General features: G+C 56.8%; 2 protein-coding genes across 5 annotated transcripts; both read right to left on the reverse strand.

The window, feature by feature from the left end:
• Nucleotides 1-6089: 6089 nt before the first annotated feature.
• Nucleotides 6090-9816, reverse strand: LOC135893043 (galactoside alpha-(1,2)-fucosyltransferase 2-like). 2 transcript variants are annotated; one of them, XM_065420833.1, is made up of 2 exons: nt 9668-9816; nt 6090-7159 (listed from the first exon to the last, which is right to left on the reverse strand). In XM_065420833.1, exon 2 carries the CDS (start codon nt 7122-7124, stop codon nt 6090-6092), a length of 1035 nt encoding a protein of 344 aa, XP_065276905.1. In that variant the 5' UTR covers nt 7125-7159; nt 9668-9816. The 2 variants fall into 2 exon arrangements, with proteins under 2 accessions (XP_065276905.1, XP_065276906.1); XM_065420834.1 differs by lacking the exon at nt 9668-9816 and adding an exon at nt 8165-8188 and having other exon boundaries at nt 6090-6947.
• A 1342-nt stretch (nt 9817-11158) lies between these two features.
• On the reverse strand, nt 11159-14041 carry LOC135893044 (galactoside alpha-(1,2)-fucosyltransferase 2-like). 3 transcript variants are annotated; one of them, XM_065420838.1, is made up of 2 exons: nt 14021-14041; nt 11159-12016 (listed from the first exon to the last, which is right to left on the reverse strand). In XM_065420838.1, exon 2 carries the CDS (start codon nt 12008-12010, stop codon nt 11159-11161), a length of 852 nt encoding a protein of 283 aa, XP_065276910.1. In that variant the 5' UTR covers nt 12011-12016; nt 14021-14041. The 3 variants fall into 3 exon arrangements, with proteins under 3 accessions (XP_065276910.1, XP_065276908.1, XP_065276907.1); XM_065420836.1 differs by lacking the exon at nt 14021-14041 and adding an exon at nt 12322-12364 and having other exon boundaries at nt 11159-12024; XM_065420835.1 differs by lacking the exon at nt 14021-14041 and having other exon boundaries at nt 11159-12208.
• Between the last annotated feature and the right edge of the window lie 1613 nt (nt 14042-15654).

A 15654-nucleotide genomic window follows, 5' to 3' on the forward strand; every position in this document is an offset into this window, starting at 1 on the left:
CCTGTCATGGAGTCACGGGGCGATGCTCTGGGACTGCTCCCTACGAAGCCAGGCAGGACTCGGGGGGAGCCTCGTCTCTCGGAGCAGACTGTCCATGGGCAAGAAGCTGCCACAGCTTCCACCATCCTGGGTCTGACCCCGGAGCATTCAGCATCCCCGTCCCCCCGTGCGCCTCCCTCAGCAAGTCCGCCTGGGCGGGGGGGGGGGTCCTGGGGCAGCCAGTGGGCGCTGCCCCCCAACTCCGCAGTCAGACGTGACTCTCAGCCGGCCGGGAACACAGAAGGTTTATTAGCCAACAGGAACAGCCCAAACCAGAGCTTGTAGGTACAGAAACCGGACCCGAAAGTCAGGTCCATCTTGGGGCCAGGGAGGCCAGACCCTGGATCTGCGCCTCCCTGTCTTCCCCAGCCAGCTCCATACTGAAACTCTCCAGCCCCTCCTCTGGGCTTTGTCTCTTTCCCGGGCCAGGAGGTCACCTTGCGGGGGGGGGGGGGGGGGCAGGCCATCAGTTGCCAGGAGACAGGGCATCGGCCCTTCTCTGTGCAGACACCATCACATCACACCCCCTTATCCCACCACCTAGACACTTGAGAAATTGTGACGGAGCAGGGAGCGGGGCGGATTGACCTGGGAATGTCGTCTAGTTTTGCAGGGAGTGTCTGCGTGGGGGATGGGAGAGCAGGGGGTGACTTCACTTGAGCCAGGATCCCTGAGCCTGTAACCTGAGCTGGGAGGGGGGTTGGGCCAGGTGGCACCCTCTGCCGGGGAAACTGGACAAAGGTGTCGCCTGGCCCCACCCGCCCTCCCGGCTCGGGTTACAGGCTCAGGTATCCTCGCCATGCAGACAGTCCCAGCAAAACCAGAGACATTCGCAGGTCAGTCTGCCCCGCTCCCTGCTCCGTCACAGAAATGCACAGGGGAAACTGAGGCACCCACACAGTATTCAGAGAAAACTTTAAGAACATTCCCACTTCGTCGCAAGCCCTCTGCCCTGCTCCCTATGTTACAATCTGGCATCGGGGCCAGCTCTGACCCCTAGGGGTGAGCGCCCCCTGCTGGGATCCCCCTCTCCCTACACCCCAGCGCACTGACATCCAGTGGCCAGTTGGTCCAGCGCGTGACACGTCCATACGTGCTGCCGCCTCCGTATTGTCCCAGCCGCCCCAGGCCCTCGGCCGCGCGGGGAGGAAAGCGACAGGCCGACGGCCTGGGAGAGCCCAGAGAGCTGAGAGCTGCCTGTGAGCAGATCCTTGGCTTTGTAACGGCCTGAGCCTGGAGAGCGAGGGATGGGGGTGTATGGGGCTAGCTAGGGGGGCTATGGGGCTAGCTGGGGGCTATGGAGCTATTGGGGTAGAGGGGCTATGGGGCTAGCTGGGGGGATATGGGGATAATGGGGGGCTATGGGGATATTTGGGGGGCTGTGGGGCTAGCTGGGGGCTATGGAGCTATTGGGGTAGAGGGGCTATGGGGCTAGCTGGGGGGATATGGGGATAATGGGGGGCTATGGGGATATTTGGGGGGCTGTGGGGCTATCTAGGGGGGCTATGGGGCTAGCTGATGGCTATGGAGCTATTGGGGTAGAGGGGCTATGGGGCTAGCGGGGGGGGCTATGGGGATAATGGGGGGCTATGGGGGTAGCTAGATCACAGATGACTGCAGGGAGTGGAGCTGGGTAGAGCTTGCAGACTTTGGCCACTAGGGGTCAGTGTCCCCCCCTCTATGGGATCCCCAGCCGAGGTTACGAGCTGGAGTGTCCTGAACTCAGCTCCTCTGGGGTCAATCTGGGCTCACTCCCACCCCGGGTGGGGACTGGGGTCAGGGCTGGGCTGGGCTAGCAGGGGGCTGCGGGTCGAGTGTGTGATGGACTCCCAGGCCCCGGGCTCCCTCGGCTCCGAACCGCCCCGGGGAGACCCCCCTTCGGTGTGACAGCTCCCCCAAGGATCACCCTCCATCTCCGGGGTTAGGGTCTCTGGCCCCACCACCTCCTGGGGCCGCACCTTGGAGCCTCCAGCCCGCCTGGCTCCCTCCGTGAGCCCCCTTGGGGGGTCCCCTCACCCTGGCCCCCCCAGGGCCATCACCCCCAGAGAGAGCGACGCCCCCGATCTCCAGCCTGCAGGGACTCTCAGCCAGCCTAAAACCGGAGGTTTATTATACGGCCGAACCCAGCCCAGGCAGTTCGTAGGGGCCTGGGGCCTGGCCAGTCTCAGCCCCGTCCAGCTGGGTCTGTCCAGTTGGGGTTCAGACCCCTCTTTATCTCCAGTCCAGAGCGAGCTCCTTCCAGCTGACCCCCCATATCACCTCCCACAGCCCCTCCTCCGTCCTGTGTCTTTGGTCCCACGCAAACCCATCACCGGGCTCCTCTCTCGGCTGTCCTTTGTGCTCCCAGTGGCCAGAACCCGGCGGGCTCCCAGGTCATCGGTCACTCCGTTACCCAGTGTCCAGGCTGCTGGGTGAGGTCACATCTGGGCCTCTGCGAATACAGCACCCCTCCCCCACCGCCTGGTTAAACATGCAGCACACTGGGGAAACTGAGGCACGCACAGCACTTAGACAAAGCATCCAACCTCCCCCCCCCCACTTCATCACAGGGAGTGAGGGGCACTGGCAGGGCTGGGGGAGCCCAGGGCTGGGCTAGCAGGGGCTGCGGGTCGGGAGTGAGGGGCACCGGCAGAGCTGGGGGGAGCCCAGGTCAGGGGTACCAGGGGGCTGCGGGTCGGAGTGAGTGCAGAGCCCCTATGGCCACATGAGGCCCAGCTGCAGCCCTGGCCAGCTGGGTGATGCCTCCCCCTCCCCCGCCAGCCTCAGGTGATGAGATCCTTCCCTTCGCCCCCAGCGCCGCCCTGAGGACAGCCCTGCCTGCCAGGGGAGAGCACCCCCTGCTGAGCCCCCTGCAGCCCAGAGCCCCCTCGTGCCACCCCGGGTCTGAGCCTGTCCCCATCCATCTCTCGTGGAGATTCCCCCCCTCCCCGCCTGCAGCCACCCCCCACGTCACCCCCTGCAGCCTCTTGCCACCTGTAAATAGAACAGCTGGGAGTTTCTGGGACCCCCGTCTGCTGGGCCCTGGCCAGAGTGTGTGGGGGGGATTGGCTGGCTCGGGGGGGCAGGGAATGGGACATAAGGCTTTTTCCTTTCTGGCTGCACTTGTTCATCCCCCAGTTCTCTGCTCTTGACCCCCAGTGCCCCCCCAGAATGGGGAGAGAAGCCAGGAGTCCTGGCTCCCAGCCCCCCCTGCTCTAACCACTAGACCCCACATCCCTCCCAGAGCCAGGGAGAGAACCGAGGAGTCCTGGCTCCCAGCCCCCCCTGCTCTAACCACTAGACCCCACTCCCCTCCCAAAACCAGGGAGAGAACCCCGGAGTCCTGCCTCCCAGCCCCCCCTGCTCTAACCACTAGACCCCACTCCCCTCCCAGAGCTGGGGAGAGAACCCAGGAGTCCTGGCTCCCAGACACCATCACTCCGAACATTACTGTCAGATCAGTAGCACTGATGTAGGTCACTGGCTCAGGGATCCCAGGTGACCAATCCTGGGCAGACCGGCCATGTGACGGTGGGTGGATCCCATTGGCTGCGCTCAGGGCCGGTGCATGGATATTTTGCACCCTAGGCGAAACTTCCACCTTGAGCCCCCCCACCTCCTCCCCTCCCCCCAGAGCATCGCTTATTATAAATTTTCAAAAATGAACACTGCATAATGTGGCATTGTTCATTAGAATTAATACACGTTCGGCTTGAAAATTTATTAATTTCATTATTTAGCCTACATGTTTAATAAAAATAAATGAATAACCTGACAGTGTTGACATTGTTATTGTTCTCACTTTGCACAAGATAGTATGGGTCTTAAAATAAATCGCAAACATTATACACAATACACTGTCACTTCCGTCCTTCATTCTTTCTTATCAAAATCGACTACATTTTTTTCCACCTTTATAATATCCAATTATTGTTATTAATAAAATTTATTAAATTAGAGCCTTGCGTGGTGTCAAGTATCAGGGGATAGCCGTGTTAGTCTGTAGCCACAAAAACAACAAGGAGTCCGCCAGCAACTACACACCACACCACAGAAACACTAACCCAGGAACCAATCCCTGTAGCAAACCTCGTTGCCTTCTCTGTCCCCAGATCTACTCTAGCGACACCATCAGAGGATCCAACCACATCAGCCACACCATCAAGGGCTCATTCACCTGCACGTCTACCAATGTGATATATGCCATCATGTGCCAGCAATGCCCCTCTGCCATGTACATTGGCCAAACCGGACAGTCCCTCCGCAAAAGAATAGATGGACACAGAGCGGACATCAGGAATGGTAACATACAAAAGCCAGTAAGTGAACACTTCAATCTCCCTGGTCATTCTATTACAGATTTAAAAGTAGCTATACTTGAACAAAAAAACTTCAGAAACAGACTTCAACGAGAAACAGCAGAACTAAAATTCATTTGCACATTTAACACCATTAATCTGGGCTTGAATAGGGACTGGGAGTGGCTGGCTCATTACAGACGCAGCTTTGCCTCTCCTGGAATTGACACCTCCTCATCTATTATTGGGAGTGGACTACATCCACCCTGATTGAATTGGCCCTGTCAACACTGGTTCTCCACTTGCGAAGTAACTCCCTGCTCTCCATGTGTCAGTATATAATGCCTGCATCTGTAACTTTCACTCTATGCATCCGAAGAAGTGAGGTTTTTACCCACGAAAGCTTATGCCCAAATAAATCTGTTAGTCTTTAAGGTGCCACCAGACGCCTTGTTGTTTTTATAAAATTAGAATGGCGGATACTCCGTCATACTGGGGGATTGGGTTTGTTGGGGAAGGGAAGCAGACCGGGTTTGGTCACTGGGAGGATCGGGTTTGGCTGGGGAGGGGAAGGGAAGCAGACCGGGTTGAGTCAGTGGGGTATCGGGTTAGGTGGGGAAGGGAAGCAGACTGGGTTCGGTCAGTGGGAGGATCGGGTTTGGCTGGGGAGGGGAAGAGAAGCAGACCGGATTCGGTCAGTGATGGTTCGAGTTTGGCCAGGCGGCGAAGGAAGCAGACCGGGTTCGATCAGTGGGGGTTCGGGTTTGGCTGGGGAGTGCAAGGGGAGCAGACCGGGTTGAGTCAGTGGGGTATCGGGTTAGGTGGGGAAGGGAAGCAGACTGGGTTTGGTCAGAGAAGGAATTGGGTTTGATAGGGAAGGGAAGCAGACTGGGTTCGGTCAGTGGGGGTTCGGGTTTGGCTGGGGTGGGGAAGGGAAGGGAAGCCGACCGGGTTTGGGTATGGAGGGGGAAGAGGGCACAATCTGGGTTTGGCCGGGGGGCGGCGGGCGGGGTAGGATTCAAAGAGCCGCAAGGTGAAATGGGCGCTCTCCTCTCCAGTCCCTGGCATGCAGCAGCGGGCCAAGTGCAATTGCAACAGGGCAATGGGAGCGTGTGGCCTGCTTTGCCTTCACGAGTCCGTCCGGCGCCCGGGCTGGGGAGTTGAGTGCTGGGCTCTCGCTCCGGCAGGGGGGCGTGGGGCAGGCAGGACTGTGGGGCAGAGAGTGCGCGGCCCTCACACCAAAGCAGGGTCGGGAGGGTAGAAAGCCGGGGCGCAGGGAGGTGGGTTAAAGCGGCTTAGCCGCCCCTCCATGCGAGAGAACCCGCAGAGCTGCCAGCCGCGGCCTCCCTCCCTTCTCTCCCCAGGGAGCAGAGCCTCTGCCTGGAAATCCTGCAGCCCGCTCTCCGAGCCTGCCATGCCAGCCGGCCCCGGCTGCACCACACTGGCAGCACAGCGCAGCCCCGGCGGGGGTCTTACACGTCCCCCGCAAGCTGCTCCACTCTCCTTCTGGCTGCCGTGCAATCTACAAGACAGAGGAGCGAGTACTGTGGAAATGTACCTATCTGTGTCCATTCACAATCAAAGGACTTCGCTGGCTTTCTAAATGCCGGAGAGCAATTCATTGGGAGCGTGGTTCTTATCGTAGACGGCCTACCTCCCTGCAGTCTGCGATCTGCAGCCAGAGTCTTGATTGGCCGCAGCGCCCCCAAATCTTGGCGCCCCCGGCGGCTGCCTAGTCTGCCTAGTGGTTGCACCGGCCCTGGCTGCGCTCCATTAGCCAGAATTCCCGCTCCGCAGCGGGGAGAGATCGGCATCGATCCCGATCCACTGGGGCAGGAAGGCGGCCCAGGGCTGGAAGATCTCAAGGAAGGGGGAATCGGGAAGGGTGTAGTTAGCCAAGTACACGGTCTCTCCCCCAGCCAGGTAGCCAGCCCAGATGCCGAAGGTCCCGATGGTCATGATCGTGTGGTTGCAATGAGCCAAAAGAGCGAAATCCCTCCCCGGTGACGACTCCTTCCCGTCCCCCGAGAAATACACGTCCCCCCGCGAGGCGTCGATGTTCTCCCGGCACCACTGCATCCCGTTGCTGGTCACCACGAAGACAGGCTCCTGGTACTTGGCCCGGAAGTAGCCCATGGCCTTCTCCAGGTAGGCCTTGTCCGCCACCACCCCCTTCCAGACCTGGGGCATCACCCAGACGTAGTCCCCCCTCCGGACGTGGATGCCCACGTAGGTCACGTTCTGGCGCTGCCCACACAGCCCGGCCAGGTACCGGTTGGCCTCCTCCTTGACGTGGTCGTGGAAGGAGAATTCCTGGAGGATCTCCTGCCGGAGGTGGTGGTAGAAGGTCCAGGAGCAGGGGTAGCCCATTAGCTGGACGTATTTCCCCTCGATGTGCCTGTACTCCTCCAACATCCAGTCATAGAGCTCATAGTCCTTCCACGGGATCCTCCAAGCCCTAAATCTGGAGAGCACGGGCAGGGTGATGCGGAAGAGCGGTGCCAGCTGCTGGTGCATCTCCGGGAGGATGTAGGCCTGGCGCCCGTTCATCTTGGCCAGGGCGTAGAGGGTGGCGTATTCCCCCATCTGGTTCCCCAGGCGCCCAGCGGAGTTCACGGTCCACATGCCCCTCTCCGTGTTGGAAGCAGATGGACTCTGCCCTGGGTCATTGAGAGATGGGTTCCTCCACCCCAGGATGGGGAACTGGCTGTCCAGGCATAATAAGGCAGAGACCGTCAGGATAACCAGCAGGCAAAGGATGATGAAGAGGGATGGCCGGAAAGAGACCCCGGAGACCAGTATCTTCATGGCACCAAGCAGCAGAGGGCAGGTGGAGTCCTGCCCTGGGGGGAGAGGGAGAAGGAGCTTTAGACCCTCATTGATTGGTCTAAGTATCCAAAAGCTTAGTGACCATCTTCTGCCGGGATAAGAGCATCGGAGGATGGTTGGAGCGATGGGAAGGTGTGCTAGATAGCTGGGGGATGGGAACATGGGGAGGAGAGATGGATGGGTGGGATGGTATGGCAGGTACGTGGGTGGATGGAAGAGTGAGAAGATAGGGAGGAAAAGTGGTGGATGGATGGATGGGAAGTTAAGAAGGGTAGATAGGTGGATGGATGGATGGATGGATGGATGGATGGATGGGTCGGTGGGTGGGAGGGAGGGAAGGTAGGGAGGGTAGGTGGATGGATGGATGGATGGATGGATGGGAAGTTAAGAAGGGTAGATAGGTCGATGGGTGGATATATCGATGGGTGGGTGGATGGGAAGCTAGGTGTGTGGGTGTGTGGACAGATGGGTGAGAAGGGAAGTTGGGTAGACTGATAGCTGAATGGGTGGTTGGGGGGATGACTGGGAAGGTAGGGAGGGTGGAAGGATGGGTGAATGGGAAGGTAGGGAGGGTGGATGAATCGATGGGTGGGTGGGTGAGTGGGTGGATGGATGGGAAGGTAGGGAGAGTGGATGGATGGGAAGGTAGGTAGGTGGGTGGGTGGATGGATGGGTGGATGGATGGAAGGGAGGGAGGTGTGTGGGTGTGTGGGAAGGTAAGGAAGTGGATGGATAGGTCGGTAGATGGATGGAAAGGTAGGGAGGGTCGATGGATTGATAGGGGTGTGTGTGGATGGATGGGTGAGTGTGACAAAGTGGGACTGTTCTTAATGTTTCCTCTGAATACTGTATGGGTGCCTCCGTTTCCCCAATGCATTTCTTAAGTCTCCAGTGTGCATAAATGGCTGACAATCTGTTTCCTAGCAACAAATGGCTGGGGCCCTTCCCCCCTGCAAGGGGATAGCTAAAGGTGAACAAAGAGATCAGGTGACCTCCTGGCCCGGGAAAGAGACAAAGGCCAGAAAGGAGGGGCTGGAGGGGGTTTCAGTTTGGGGCTGGCTGGGGACGGGAAGCGAGGGCAGACGGGGGTGTTTGGCTCGCTGGGCCCCAAAATGGACCCGGCTGAGGGATCCCGTTCTCTGTACCTACAAACTCTGTTTTAAACCGTTCCTGTCATCTAATAAACCCCTGTTTTACTGGCTGGCTGAAAGTCACGTCTGACTGCGAAGTGGGGGTGCAGGACCCTCTGGCTTCCCCAGGATCCCGCCTGGGCGGACTCGCTGGAGGAAGCGCACAGAGGGGCATATGCTAAATGCTCCAAGGTCAAACCCAGGAGGTAAAGGTTTGTAAGCTTCTTGCCCTGAAGACAGTCTGCTCCAAGGGAGAGGAGGCTCCCCAAAGTCCTAACTGGCTTTGTGGGGAGCAGTTCTAGAGCATCGCCCGGGGACTCCATGACAGTGAGAAGACAGGGAGGGAAGGTTGGTAGGTGGATGCATGGATGGATGCATGGGAGGGTGGATGGGTGAATGGATGGATGGGAGGTGTGTGGGTGGGTGGATGAATGGGTGAAAAGAAAGGGAGGGAAGGTATGAAGATGAAATTCTGGAGAATACTGTCATGCAGACCACCAGATGTTCCAATAGCAAGGAGCCCGCTGGGCATGGCTGCAGACACAACTTCCAGATCTCAACCCTGAAATGCCCCATGCTGGATCATTCTTGCCACATCCGTGCCAAGCTGCCCTGGCTAATCTCTCCAAGCTCCAGCCCAACTCCGCCTACCACAGCGAAGGCAGCCGGGGTGTGTGCTGACAAATGCAGCTCTGGGCCATGCAGGACAAATAATAGCACATTCTTTTAGACCTTTGTCAGGTCTGTGGCCGTCCATCCACATCCCCAACCCTCTATTCTACCCTCCCATCTATCCATCCATCCATCCACCCCCATATACATCCCTCCTGCTAATCTCTCCCTTCACCTCCACCTAGTAACTGCACGTGAACAATGTTAACAAGAGTTCCCATTGCCTGGAACCACCTCGGCCCTTCCAGAATGTGGAGAGAGGCTAAATATCAACCTTTGGAAAACCAAGCAAAGAAGAATTTATCGAGCGCAGACGTCTGAAAGCAAGGACATACTGAAATAAGGCAAGGGCCAGCCAAGCAAAGCTACCTTCACTCTGACCCTCTGTGTGTGAGGAGATGGGTGGGTAGATAGAGGGCTCCTATGGGGATGGATGGGTGGGTGGATAGACTGACGGATGGGTGGGTGTGGGTGGGTGGATGGATGGATGAGTAGACAGATAGAGGGTCGGGTATGGGGAAGAATGGATGGACAGGTAGCTAGAGGGGCGTGCAGGGGGATGGGTGGGTAAATAGATAGAGGGTTCGTATGGGGACGGATGTGTGGGTACATAGACAGAGTTTGGTGTTGGGCTGGACAGACAGACGGCTGGAGGGGTCGGTATCTTTGTTCTGAGAGAGGCCAGGACATTTCTAGGCAGGGAATCTCCCCCCTTCTTACCTTGCTGAGGTGGGTTTCGGGTCCGGCGCTGGGGCGGCCGCTCCCGTCTGCTCCTATTCGATTTCCCCGGATGGCTCCGTCTCCAACTGACGCTGCCTCACCCATTTATTTCCTCTTGGACTTTTATCAGCGCTTAAACATTCATCCAGCCAGCTGCCCCGGATGTGCCTCACCCTTTCCCGCTCCGCCCAACTCCCCGGCACATGCCCCAGGGACACATGGGGGCTTGCCACGCCAGGCCAGGAGGGTGGGGAATGGGGGGTGGGAGTGGGGCCCAGCATGAAATAAGGGAACCAGGACACCTGGGCTGGCTCTGTGGCTCGGGCAGGGGAGTGGGGTCTAGTGGTTAGAGCGGGGGTGGGGGGGCTAGGAGGCAGGACTCCTGGGTTCTCTCCCCGGCTCAGATGTTGAGGCCAGCGCTGACCGACCCACGGCAGACGATGGTCCCACACACAGCGCCGTCGAAGGGCCAATTCAGACGATTCCTGTTATTTATTGGGGCGTTGTCCAGGACGGGCGATTTCTCGCAGGGTCCGTGGCGGCTTCGTGGCCGATGGCATGAGAATAAACTGCTGGTGTGGGCCAAAGCCGGCCTGGGTGTCCTGGTCTCTGTGGGGGGAGGGGTGCGATTTCTGGGTTGACGCAAAGTCTCGGGGTGGAAAAGGGAGTTTGGGGCAGGACGAACGGATGGAAATGCGGCCGGGCCGGGATCAAAAATGAGTCCAGGGACCCATCTCGTGCAATGCAGCCCAGCGCCCCCGAGCGCCGCCCTGCGGCATTGGGGCCAGACCTGACTGCAAGGGGAGACAGCCCCCTGCCGAGCACCCCACCCCGCTCCCCGCAGCCCAGCGCCCCCTTCTGAGCCCCCGCCCCGCTCCCCGCAGGCCAGCGCCCCCTAGCACTGCCTTGGGACATTGAGGCCAGCTCTGACCCCTAGGGGAGAGCGCCCCCCTGCTGGGATCCCCCTCTCCCTACACCCCAGCGCGCTGACACCCAGTGGCCACTTGGGACAGCGCGTGACACGTCCATACGTGCTGCCGCCTCCGTATTGTCCCAGCCGCCCCAGGCCCTCGGCCGCGCGGGGAGGAAAGCGACAGGCCGAGGGCCTGGGAGAGCCCAGAGAGCTGAGAGCTGCCTGTGAGCAGATCCTTGGCTTTGTAACGGCCTGAGCCTGGAGAGCGAGGGATGGGGGTGTATGGCACACCTCCACCGCCCCGGGCCAGCATCCCTGGTCGCCTGAACTCACCACGGGAACTGGAGAGAGAACCCCGGAGTCCTGGCCCCCAGCCCCCCTGCTCTAACCACTAGACCCCACTCCCCTCCCAGAACCAGGGAGAGAACCCAGGAGTCCTGGCCCCCATACACCATCACTCTGAACATTCCTATCAGATCACTAGCACTGATGTAGGTCACCGGCTTGGGGATCCCAGGTGACCAGTGCTGGGCAGACCGGCCATGTGACGGTGCGTGGATCCTGTTGGCTGAGCTCCTTTAGCCAGAATTCCCACTCCGCAGCGGGGAGAGATCGGCGTTGATCCCGATCCACTCAGGGAGGAAGGCGGCCGCAGGCTTGAAGATCTCAAGGAAGGGGGAATCGGGCAGGGTGTAGTTGGCCAAGTAGATGGTCTCCCCACCGACCAGGTAACCGGCCCAGATGCCGAAGGTCCCGATGGTCATGATCGTGTGGTTGCAATGGGCCAAGAGAGCAAAGTCCCTCTCCGGCGACGACTCCTTCCCGTCCCCCGAGAAATACACGTCCCCCCGCGAGGCGTCGATGTTCTTCCGGCACCACTCCATCCCGTTGCTGGTCACCACGAAGACCGGCTCCTGGTACCTGGCCCGGAAGTAGCCCATGGCCTTCTCCAGGTAGGCCTTGTCCGCCACCACCCCCTTCCACTTCTCAGTCATTACCCGGATGTAATCCCCCCTCCGGACGTGGATGCCCACGTACGTCACGTTCCGGCGCTGCCCGCGCAGCCCGGCCAGGTACCGGTTGGCCTCCTCCTTGACGTGGTCATGAAAGGAGAATTCCTGGAGGATCTCCTGCCGGAGGTGGTGGTAGAAGGTCCAGGAGCAGGGGTAGCCCGTGAGCCAGACGTATTTCCCCTCGATGTGCCTGTACTCCTCCGACATCCAGTCGTGGAGCTCATAGTCCTTCCATGGGATCCTCGAAGCCCTGAATCTGGAGAGCACGGGCAGGGTGATGCGGAAGAGCGGCGCCAGCTGCCGGTGCATCTCCGGGAGGATGTAGGCCTGGTGTCCGTTCATTTTGGCCAGGGCGTAGAGGGTGGCGTATTCCCCCATCTGGTTCCCCAGGCGCCCTGCGGAGTTCACGGTCCACATGCCCCGCTCCTTGGAGGAGGCAGATGGACTCTGCCCTGGGTTATTGAGCGAGGGGTTCCTCCACCCCAGGATGGGGAACTGGCTGTCCAGGCATAATAAGGCAGAGGCCATCAGGATAACCAGCAGGCAAAGGGTGATGAAGAGGGATGGCCGGCAAGAGACCCAGAAGTCCAGTAGCTTCATGGCACCAAGCAGCAGAGGGGAGGTGGAGTCCTGCTCTGGGGGGAGAGGGAGAAGGAACTTTAGACCCTCATTGATTGGTCTAAGTATCCAATAGCTTAGTGACCATCTTCTGCCGGGATAAGAGCATCGGAGGATGGTTGGAGCGATGGGAAGGTGTGCTAGATAGCTGGGGGATGGGAACATGGGGAGGAGGAATGGATGGGTGGGATGGTATGGCAGGTACGTGGGTGGATGGAAGAGTGAGAAGACAGGGAGAAAAGGTGGTGGATTGATGGATCGGAAGGTAGGGAGGGTGGATGGATGGGTGGGTGGGTGGATGGATGAAAGGGTGGGTGGATGGGAAGGAGGGTGGCTGGATGGATTGGTGAGAAGCTCGGGAGGGAAGGTAGAGAGGGTAGATGGGTGGGTGGGTGGATGCATGGGAAGGTAGGGAGGGTGGATGGATGGGAAGATAGGGAGGGTGGATGGATGGGTCGGTGGGTGGATGAGAAGGAGGGCGGGTGGGTGGATGGGTGGGTGGACGGATGGATGGGAAGGTAGGGATGGTGGATGGTTGGGTAGGTGGGTGGATGGATGGATGGATGGATGGATGGATGGATGGATGGGAGGTGTGTGGGTGTGTGGATGGATTGGTAAGAAGATAGGGAGGGAAGGTAGAGAGGGTGGATGGGTGGGTGGGTGGGTATACAAATGGGAAGTTGGGAGGATGGATGGATGGGTGGGTGGATGGATGGGAAGGTAGGGAGGGTGGATGGGTGGATGGGTGGGTGGATGTGAAGAAGGGAGGGTAGATGGGTGGGTGGGTGGATGGATGGATGGGAAGGAGGGTGGGTGGATGGATGTGTGGATGGATGGGAGGGAAGGTAGGTAGATGGATGGGTGGATGGGAAGGAGGGAGGGTGGGTGGATGGGTGGGAGGAAAGGTAGGTAGATGGATGGATGGATACCCCTCATGAAATTCATCCATCCGCCCCCATATACATCCCCCCTGCTAATCTCTCCTTCCACCTCCACCTAGTAACTGCACACGAATGATGTTAACACAGAGTTCCCATTGCCTGGCAACACCTCGGCTCTTCCAGAATGTGGAGAGAGGCTAAATATCAACCTTTGGAAAACCAAGCAAGGAAGAATTTATCGAGCGCAGACATCTGAAAGCAAGGACATACTGAAATAAGGCAAGGGCCAGCCAAGCAAAGCTACCTTCACTCTGACCCTCTGTGGCTGGTAGCAGCCACTTGGAACTGCTCCGGGAGGCGTGAGTAGATAGATGGTTGGGTGTGGGGACAGCTGGATGGGTGGCCAGATAGCGGGTTGGGTGTGGGGATAGTTGTGTGGATAGATGGGTCAGTAGATAGATAAAGGGTTGGGTGTGGGTGGATGATGGATGGGTAGACAAATATAGGGTTGGGTATGGGGAAGAATGGATGGATGGATGGAAGGGTAGATAGAGGGATGGGTACGGGGAAAGATGGATGGACAGATGGATCAGTGGAGAGTTAGAGAGTTGGGTATGGGGAAGGATGGATGGATGGATGGAAGTGTAGATAGGGGGATCGTGACGTTGCACTCCATATGTTTATGGAAATATGCTTATGAGGGTAAATATAATGGTAACTGGAATATGCTTTATGCAAACGGTCTCTTGTAAAGTATCATTACAAATCTTATAATCTGCTGAGTGTGTTCATCCTATTTGTATGAATGTATCATTCTTGTATCTGAAGCTAGAAATACGAAGCATTACTCTGAAGTCCTATTGTAATTATGCAAAGTGTGAGCTATTAATGGTGGCTTGGAATCTTGATGGCTCCCATTAACTAGGACAATTGGTTGTGAATGGCTCTGTTTACTCGCAAACCTTAGAACATAAGAACATAAGAACATCCAGACTGGGTCAGACCAAAGATCCATCAAGCCCAGTATCCTGTCCTCTGACAGTGGCCAATGCCAGGAGCCCCAGAGGGAATGAACAGAACAGGGAATCATCACGTGATCCATCCCCTGTTGCCCATTCCCAGCCTCTGTCAAACAGAGGCTAGGGACACCATCCTTGCCCATCCTGGCTAATAGCCATTGAGGGACCTGTCCTCCATGAACTTATCTAGTTCCTTTTTGAACTCTGTTATAGTCTTTGCCTTCTCAACATCCTCTGGCAAGGAGTTCCATGGGTTGACTGTGCGTTGTGTGAAAAAATACTTCCTTTTGTTTGTTTTAAACCTGCTGCTTATTAATTTCATTTGGTAACCCCTAGTTCTTGTGCTTTGAGAAGGAGTAAATAACACTTCCTGAGTCACTTTCTCCACACCAGTTATGATTTTATAGACCTCCATCATATCCCCCCTTAGTCGTCTCTTTTCCAGGCTGAAAAGTCCCAGTCTTATTAATCACTCCTCATACGGAAGCCATTCCAGACCCCTAATCATTTTTGTTGCCCTTTTCTGAACCTTTTCTAATGCCACTATATCTTTTTTGAGATGGGGCGACCACATCTGCACGCGGTATTCAAGGTGTGCACATACCATGGATTTATATAGAGGCAATATAATATTTTCTGTCTTATTATCTATCCCTTTCTTGATGATTCCCAACATTCTGTTCGCGTTTTGACTGCCGCTGCACACTGAGTGGATGTTTTCAGAGAACTATCCACAATGACTCCAAGATCTCTTTCTTGAGTGGTAACAGCTAATTTAGACCCCATCGTTGTATATGTATAGTTGGGATGATGTTTTCCAATGTGCATTACTTTGCATTTATCAACATTGAATTTCATCTGCCATTTTGTTGCCCAGTCACCCAGTTTGGTGAGATCCCTTTGTAGCTCTTCACAGTCTGCCTGGGACTTAACTATCTCGAATAGTTTTGTATCATCTGCAAATTTTGCCACCTCCCTGTTTACCCCTTTTTCCAGATCGTTTATGAATATGTTAAATAGGACTGGGCCCAGTACAGACCCCTGGGGGACACCACTATTTACCTCTCTCCATTCTGAAAACTGACCATTTATTCCTACCCTTTCTTTCCTATCTTTTAACCAGTTACCAATCCATGAGAGAACCTTCCCTCTTATCCCATGACAGCTTACTTTGCTTAAGAGCCTTTGGAGAGGGACCTTGTCAAAGGCTTTTTGGAAATCTAAATACACTATATCCACTGGATCCCCCTTGTCCACATGCTTGTTGACCCCCTCAAAGAATTCTAGTAGAACCATGTTGATGATTTCCCAACAAATTATGTTCATCTATGTGTCTGACAGTTTTGTTCTTTACAATAGTTTCAACTAATTTGGCTGGTACTGAAGTGAGGCGTACCGGGTGCCTGTAGTTGCCAGGGTCACCTCTGGAGCCCTTTTTAAAAACTGGCATCACATTAGCTATCCTCCAGTCATTTGGTACAGAAGCTGATTTAAATGATAGGTTACAGATGACAGTTAGTAGTCCTGCAATTTCACATTTGAG

This window comes from Emys orbicularis, chromosome 21 (assembly GCF_028017835.1).
Source record: "Emys orbicularis isolate rEmyOrb1 chromosome 21, rEmyOrb1.hap1, whole genome shotgun sequence".
NCBI lineage: Eukaryota > Metazoa > Chordata > Testudines > Emydidae > Emys > Emys orbicularis.

Bases quoted from the DNA above. Each gene is read 5' to 3' on its own strand.
- LOC135893043 (XM_065420833.1), bottom strand. From the start codon at position 7,124: ATGAAGATACTGGTCTCCGGGGTCTCTTTCCGGCCATCCCTCTTCATC.
- LOC135893044 (XM_065420835.1), bottom strand. From the start codon at position 12,193: ATGAAGCTACTGGACTTCTGGGTCTCTTGCCGGCCATCCCTCTTCATC.